At 45.7% G+C, this 8,630-nt stretch overlaps 1 protein-coding gene across 1 annotated transcript in view; it reads left to right on the forward strand.

Moving 5' to 3' along the window:
- The window catches only part of LOC124019011 (brain-specific angiogenesis inhibitor 1-associated protein 2-like), a 36,800-nt gene extending 28,415 nt beyond the window's left edge, over window positions 1-8,385 (forward strand). The window contains exon 11 of the mRNA XM_046334356.1: window positions 6,592-8,385. Within this exon, the coding sequence (XP_046190312.1) occupies window positions 6,592-6,685 (94 nt within the window). The 3' untranslated portion in view covers window positions 6,686-8,385. The remainder of the gene's footprint in view (window positions 1-6,591) is intronic.
- Window positions 8,386-8,630: the final 245 nt, after the last annotated feature.

The raw sequence follows: 8,630 nt of genomic DNA on the forward strand, positions 1-8,630 counted from the left end.
TACTGACCTGGTAGTTACACTGAGTGGTATGTAGTATGAATGTGATCTACTGACCTGGTAGTTACACTGAGTGGTATGTAGTATGAATGTGATCTACTGTACTGACCTGGTAGTTACACTGAGTGGTATGTAGTATGAATGTGATCTACTGTACTGACCTGGTAGTTACACTGAGTGGTATGTAGTATGAATGTGATCTACTGTACTGACCTGGTAGATACACTGAGTGGTATGTAGTATGAATGTGATCTACTGACCTGGTAGTTACACTGAGTGGTATGTAGTATGAATGTGATCTACTGTACTGACCTGGTAGATACACTGAGTGGTATGTAGTATGAATGTGATCTACTGTACTGACCTGGTAGATACACTGAGTGGTATGTAGTATGAATGTGATCTACTGTACTGACCTGGTAGTTACACTGAGTGGTATGTAGTATGAATGTGATCTACTGTACTGACCTGGTAGTTACACTGAGTGGTATGTAGTATGAATGTGATCTACTGACCTGGTAGTTACACTGAGTGGTATGTAGTATGAATGTGATCTACTGTACTGACCTGGTAGTTACACTGAGTGGTATGTAGTATGAATGTGAACTACTGTGGCGGGCTGGGTGCAGTGCGCGCGAACCAGGTCGCCAGGTGCACGGTGTTTCCTCTGACACATTGGTGCGGATGGCTTCCGGGTTGGATGGGCGCTGTGTTAAGAAGCAGTACGGCTTGGTTGGGTTGTGTATCGGAGGACGCATGACTTTCGACCTTTGTCTCTCCCGAGCCCGTACGGGAGTTGTAGCGATGAGACAAGATAGTAGCTACTAACAATTGGATACCAAGAAATTGGGGAGAAAAAGGGGGTAAAAACTCAAATAAAAATAAATAAATACACAGCACTGACTAGACTGGGATATGAGAGGAAAAATAAAACTACAATGAACAAAAATATAAGCGCAACATGAGTTACAGTTCATAAGGAAATCAGTCAATTTGAATAAGTTCATTAGGCCCTAATCTATGGATTTCACATGACTGGGAATACAGATACGCATCTGTTGGTCAGAGATACCTTAAACAAAACAGTAGGGGAGTAGATCAGAAAACCAGTCAGTATCTGGTGTGAACATTATTTGCCTCGTGCAGTACGACATCACCTTCCCATAGAGTTGATCAGGCTGTTGATTGAGGCCTGTGGAATAGCTGTGCAAAGTTGCTGGATATTGGCGGGACCTGGAACACGCTGTCGTACACGTTGATCCAGAGCATCCCCAACATGCTCCATGGATGACATGTTTGGTGAGTATGCAGGCCATGAAAGAACTGGCACATTTTCAGCTTCCAGGAATTGTGTACAGATCCTTGCGACATGGGGCCGTACATTATCTTGCTGAAACATGAGGTGATGGCGGTGGATGAATGGAACAACAATCTCCTCAGGATCTCGACATGGTATCTCTGTGCATTCAATTTGCCATCGATTCAAATGCAATTTTGTTTGTTGTCCTTAGCTTATGCCTGCCCATACCATGACCCCTCCGCCACCATGGGGCACTCTGTTCACAACGTTGACATCAGCAAACACCATACCATAACCCCACCGTCACCATGGGGACCTCTGTTCACAACGTTGACATCAGCAAACACCATACCATAACCCCACCGTCACCATGGGGACCTCTGTTCACAACGTTGACATCAGCAAACACCATACCATAACCCCACCGTCACCATGGGGACCTGTTGACATCAGTAAACACCATCCATAACCCCACCGTCAGGGGACTGTCAGCAAACACCATACCATCCCCTCCGTCACAACGCAAACACCATGACATCAGCAAACACCATACCATAACCCCTCCGTCACCATGGGGACCTCTGTTCACAACGTTAACATCAGCAAACACCATACCATGACCCCACCGTCACCATGGGGACCTCTGTTCACAACGTTGACATCAGCAAACACCATACCATAACCCCTCCGTCACCATGGGGACCTCTGTTCACAACGTTGACATCAGGAAACACCATACCATAACCCCACCGTCACCATGGGGACCTCTGTTCACAACGTTGACATCAGGAAACACTATACCATAATCCCACCGTCACCATGGGGACCTCTGTTCACAACGTTGAACCACTGTTCACAACGTTGACATCAGTAAACACCATACCATAACCCCACCACCACCATGGGGACCTCTGTTCACAACGTTGACATCAGCAAACCGCTTGCCTACACAACACCATGTCTGCCATCTGCCAGGTACAGTTGAAACCAGGACTCATCTGTGAAGAGCACACTTCTCCAGCGTGCCATTGGCCAGTGAAGTCTGTTACGATGCCTGTCAGGTCAAGACCCTAATTAGGACTACAAGTATGCATATGAGCTTCCCTGAGACTGTTTCTGACAGTTTTTGCAGAAGTTCTTCGGTTGTGCAAAGCCTCGGTTTCATCAGCTGTCTGGGTGGCTGGTCTCAGACGATCCCGCAGGTGAAGAAGCTGGATCCTGGGCTGGCGTGGTTACACGTGGTCTGTGGTTACACGTGGTCTGTGGTTACACGTGGTCTGTGGTTACACGTGGTCTGTGGTTACACGTGGTCTGTGGTTACACGTGGTCTGTGGTTACACGTGGTCTGTGGTTACACGTGGTCTGTGGTTACACGTGGTCTGTGGTTACACGTGGTCTGTGGTTGTGAGACCGGTTGGACGTACTGCCAAATACTCCAAAACGACATTGGACGCGGCTTATGGTAGAGAAATGAACATTAAATTCTCTGGCCACAGCTCTTGTGGACATTCCTGCAGTCAGCATGCCAATTTCACACTCCCTCAAAACTTTTGGGACATCTGTAGCATTGTGTTGTGTGACTGCATATTTTAGAGTGACCTTTTATTGTCAACAGCACAAGATGCACCTGTGTAATGATCATGCTGTTTAATCAGCTTCTTGATATGTCACACCTGTCAGGTGGATGGATTATCTTGGCAAAAGAGAAATGCTCACTAACATGGAGGTAAACAAATTTGTGCACAAAATTTGAGAGAAATAAGCTGTTTTGTGCGTATGTAAATATTGGGGGAACTTCTATTTCAGCTCATGAAACATGGAACCAACACTTTACATGTTGTGTTTATATTTATGTTCAGTGTTGATCATTAAAGACAAATATTGCTTTGATGTGGAAGTTTAGCTGTTTAGTTTGAGTTAAAACTTGGAGACACTGTAGCTCTTCAGGCTATGGATAAAAGTGTCTGCTAAATGGCATATATTATATAAGACCAGTCTTGGATGTCCAGCTCTGAGGAAGCTTTTCATTTCTCCTCTTTTGGGTTCTTGCTTGCTTTTTCCTCAGACTCCATAGCTGCTATATTGACTTGTGTCATTTAATGACAACAGCATTTCATATAACTAGTGTCTAGAAGGTTTATTCTCCAACTGTTTCTGAGTCAATGTTTGTCTCTCAAACTGACTCTATCCCAAGTGGCACCCTATTCCCTACATAGTGCACTACTTTTAACCCCAGCCCAATGGCACCCCATTCCCTATAGTGCACTACTTTTAACCCCAGCCCAATGGCACCCCACTCCCTATAGTGCACTACTTTTAACCCCAGCCCAATGGCACCCTATTCCCTATAGTGCACTACTTTTGACCAGAGTCCTATGGGCCCTTTTCAGAAGCAGTGCAGATAATTAGGAATAGGGTTTGATTTGGGACAGAGTTAGTTTCTGTAATCCAATCAGAAGTCAGATCCACTGCTCTGGGAGGAGGGGTTAACCTAGGTTCATCCGAAGAGATTGATTTATTTCTGTCTGTCTGACAATGGGGAAAGGTGTGTGTGTGTGTTTACTTGTATGTATGTGTCTTGTGACATATCGAATGACATCATTCTGACCTCATGTTGACATCACTGCTTGGTGAGGCTGGGGCTCTGATGAGCTCTGGTCTGGCGCTGCAAGTGCTTCTACATAGAGTTTGATAGAGAGCTCTTTTTTGCATCTATGCCATAATGGCTTCTGTGACAGCATTGGTGGCACCATTGAGGGATTTCTCCATTTTAAAGGAGTATCTTTTGGTATTTGTTTCATTAGTACATTGTTGACGTTGTACCAAAAATGTTTTATTTGTCAGCAATCAAGTTTTCAACATATGTAACGTAAAAACAAACAGAAATCACACCCATCATATGATGCTGTATTTTATGGGGATGATTTCAGTTTTTTTTAAAGTTGCATATCTTGCTGACATGAAACTTGTTGGGGACTATGTCAACAATGGACCAATGAAACAAATACCAAAAGATCGCTTCTGGGTGGAGTTTTCCTCTGAAAGAAAGAAGGCAATTTCTTCTTCTTCTTCTATTGACAGTCTGTTAACAAACTGAAATGATCAACACTGCCACCTGTAGTCTGAACAGGTATAAATCCATGGTTGGCTATATACAACCACCTCCATTTATATAATGTTTGTTCCGTAGTATCATTCATTGGCTGATCCCTCCTGATGACCTGGATGGAATTATATGATCCTTCCATAATCAATAGGAAGTCCCACCCAGTTGACTACTTCAAAATGGTGAATGTCCTCAATGGAGCTGTCCATGCTAAAACAGGCTTCGTTGCACTTGAGCTGTCTATCCAAGTCTATGGTCGTTTCACATACTCCTTTTGTTCCTGAATATCTGATTCTGGGTCAGATCTTGTATTTATAGACCTAACAGGCCCAGGGTGTCTCCACCCTAGAGGCACTGAACTCATCTTACACCAGACGCCCACTGCCAATCAGATGACATGGATTACCTCATCACAAATGGCCTCTAGGTTACTTGGGTTCAATTTGCATATTGTTCAAAAAGACAAGTGATTCTGTGAAACATTCAAATATCAATACATTCCATTTCTTTACCCTTCAGAAGTTAGTTTTGTGCTATCATCATTAATATTCAGATAGATATAGAGGCCTGGGTTGTGTTCATTAGGTTACCAAACGGAGGAAAACTGACAAACAAGTGGTACTAACCTGGACTTGTACAATAAGAAACGCAAATGTCTGTTGCAAAGCGTTTTGTGTGTCCTAATGAACATGACCCTGATGAAGGGAGTCCCATCTCGGTAACTATGGCAGCCAGGTGTGTTTTGGTGTGGGAGGTTTAGGTGGGAGGGAAGTACTTGCTACTCGTGTGTGTGTGTTTTGAGATGGACGACACTGCAGTCTGACTGTGCAGAATCACTGATCTTCAACTAACTACTGATCACAACTCATTGTGTGATCAAGATGAGTGATTCTGTGCCTTGCCTTGTTCAAACTGATCCACTCAAAACACACTGATGGTACAGCACCCTTTTCCTCCCTACACCGCTCCTCCCAAATCCACCCCTGCCTGCCTGCCTGCCCTCCTTGCCTTGTGGCTGTCTTGTCCCTCCATCTTCTCTCGGTGTGTCTCTTCTCTTCCCACCTGGCAAGCTTCCTTTCTCTTTGTTCCTTGTTCCACAGTTCTGATCCCGATGGCAAATTGATTTCGACAGTGTGAGAACAGACAGACAGAGACAGCTCCCTACCGGATAGCACAGGGGCCGCCCCCTCTCTTCCCAGCCCCCCCCCCCCTGTCTCTCCCCCTTTCAGTCTCTTCCCAACAATCTCACCACTTAGTCTCTCCACCTCAATCTCACCACTTAGTCTCTCCCCATTAGTCTCCTCCCTGTCTCTCCCCATTAGTCTCCTCCCTGTCTCTCCCCATTAGTCTCCTCCCTGTCTCTCCCCCTCAGTCTCCTCCCTGTCTCTCCCCCTCAGTCTCCTCCCTGTCTCTCCCCCTCAGTCTCCTCCCTGTCTCTCCCCCTCAGTCTCCTCCCCCCCTGTCTCTCCCCCTCAGTCTCCTCCCCCCCTGTCTCTCCCCCTCAGTCTCCTCCCCCTGTCTGTCTCCTCCCTCTCCCAGTCTCCTCAGTCTCCTCCCTGTCTCTCCCCCTCAGTCTCCTCCCTGTCTCTCCCCCTCTCAGTCTCCTCCCTGTCTCTCCCCCTTAGTCTCCTCCCTGTCTCTCCCCCTCAGTCTCCTCCCTGTCTCTCCCCCTCAGTCTCCTCCCTGTCTCTCTCCCTCAGTCTCCTCCCTGTCTCTCCCCCCTCAGTCTCCTCCCTGTCTCTCCCCTCAGTCTCCTCCCCCCTGTCTCTCCCCCTGTCTCAGTCTCCTCCCTGTCTCTCCCCCTCAGTCTCCTCCCTGTCTCTCTCCCTCAGTCTCCTCCCTGTCTCTCTCCCTCAGTCTCCTCCCTGTCTCTCCCCCTCAGTCTCCTCCCTGTCTCCTCCCTGTCCCCCTCAGTCTCCTCCCCTCCCTGTCTCTCTCCCTCAGTCTCCTCCCTGTCTCTCTCCCTTAGTCTCCTCCCTGTCTCTCCCCCTCTCTCTCTCCCTCAGTCCTCTCCCTCAGTCTCCCTGTCTCTCCCCCCAGTCTCCCTGTATCCCCCCTCCTCCCCCTGCTTCCACGCACTCCTTCTCCAAGTGGAAGAGCTCCAAGTCTCATCCCTCCTTTCTGTCCTTTCTTCCTCTCCTTGATCCCTCCTTCACTCCTTCCTTCCTCGGGTCGGTGGCGGTGACAGTGGCGGTTGGTGGGTAGAGGATGAGGAGGGCGCTGAGAGGGAGAGCCAGGGAGAAGCCCGTCCACCAATCGGCTTGCAGCGTTTCCCACTCTGAACTCTTAACTTTGAATTTCTCTATCTAATCAATGTCTGTGCGAGAGACAAAATGGACACTACTAAACTCTCAATCTCAAACAAGAGACTGCCTTTGCCACTGCTTGTCTTTGACTGTCATGCATGTACATGGTTGTGTCATTTTGTTCAATCTGAAAAGACATGTTCGTGTACGGTACAAGTGCCAAAAAGATCAACATTGTATACAGTCATTGTACTTCACTCAGCCACTGAACTGGACGAAACTGCTTTTCTAAAGCAGGTGGAATGACTCAACATGATAATGGAGACTTCGGATGTGTCAAATGGAACCCTATTCCCTATGTACATTTGCCCAGGGCCCATTCTATGGGGAATAGGTGCTGTTTGGGACGTAGCCTTTGTTTGCATTGAGGCTGGTCAGATATTCTGTCTGTTGTTCCTTTGATATACACTATGTGGCGTTGCACTCATTGCCTGGTGTGACCTGTCAATGCTGAAGTCCATTTGAGGGGGTTTCCGACGGTGTCATTATGCCTTACTTCTGAAATGTTCCTTTTCTTCTGTGGTAGTTTAAATGTGCGACTTAGGTTGTGGAATATAAATATCTTACTTTAACTTGGACACCCCTTTCAAATTTGACGCAAGAATCAACTTTTGTTTTATCAACTTTTGTCTGGGTGATCATTACCATCCAGGACGAATTTCGTATTTTCCCCTTTTTATGATTCTTAAAATCAAGATGATTATTTTGTTAAAAATATAAATACATGTTTCATAGTGCAAAATATCTGGTTTCAAATTCAGATATCACTATATACATCCAGTCCTTTCTAGGACCTCCTCCAAGCCATCTTATGAGTGGTCAGTCTGAAATATTCATTTTCCTTCAAATACTCCTTGATGGAGCTCAGTTTGGACCTTTTCTGACCCCTGAATATGCTCTTTCAGCAGTTGGGGCAGTCATCATTGACCCCTCTACAACCATTTGAACCTTCCATGACCTTTGTCTAGTTTTCTCCATAACTGCTGTGATCTAGTTGAAAGAAAGTACAAACAATATGTTTAATAATATGATTATCATCGTATGTCCTGAGTGATTATGTCCTTTTTTGGTCTTCATTTCTTTGAAAAATGCGTTAAGTGTTTGTTGTAAAAAGATTTCCAGAAAAATATAAAATATTTATTTGAATAATATAAAAAGTCCTTATCTTTGAGCATGCTACGGCGCAATGATCAGAAATGTGATACTATTGAACTTTGACATTGAATGTATGGTGACTTTTTACAAAAAGTATTCTAAATAAAACATATCTATATATTAATAAACAGTTTGTTCAGAGGAGATATCTGTTCTGTCAAATTAATGACTTAAAAAATATATATATTTGAAATGATTTAATTTAATATTTTTTTCTATTTTGATTGACATCAGTATGTTTTGGACCAGTACTGGCCAAACATATGAAGTATTGTCTGTTGTCATGGCGTCTGCATCGTCCACACCTCATCCCTACCTCTCCCTGTCCACCTCATCCTCTATGCACTACCTCTGGCGTCCCATAGCAACCAAGCTCTGATCGCCACGTCATCATGATGTGATTTGAACCATTTGAGTATCAGTGTGTGTGGTGAATGTGTGTGTTTGTGAATGCCACTATAGATGTGTTCCTCTCCTTTCCTTCCTACCTTCTTTCCCTTCCTGCCTCCTCTCCTCTCCTTCCTGCCCTCTCTCCTTTCCTTCCTGCCTCCTCTCCTTTCCTTCCTTCCTTCCTTCCTCTCCTTTCCTTCCTTCCTGCCTCCTCTCCTTTCCTTCCTTCCTGCCTCCTCTCCTTTCCTTCCTTCCTGCCTCCTCTCCTTTCCTTCCTTCCTGCCTCCTCTCCTTTCCTTCCTTCCTGCCTCCTCTCCTTTCCTTCCTGCCTCCTCTTTCCTTCCTTCCTGCCTCCTCTCCTTTCCTTCCTGCCTCC

Source organism: Oncorhynchus gorbuscha, unplaced genomic scaffold, assembly GCF_021184085.1.
Source record: "Oncorhynchus gorbuscha isolate QuinsamMale2020 ecotype Even-year unplaced genomic scaffold, OgorEven_v1.0 Un_scaffold_601, whole genome shotgun sequence".
NCBI lineage: Eukaryota > Metazoa > Chordata > Actinopteri > Salmoniformes > Salmonidae > Oncorhynchus > Oncorhynchus gorbuscha.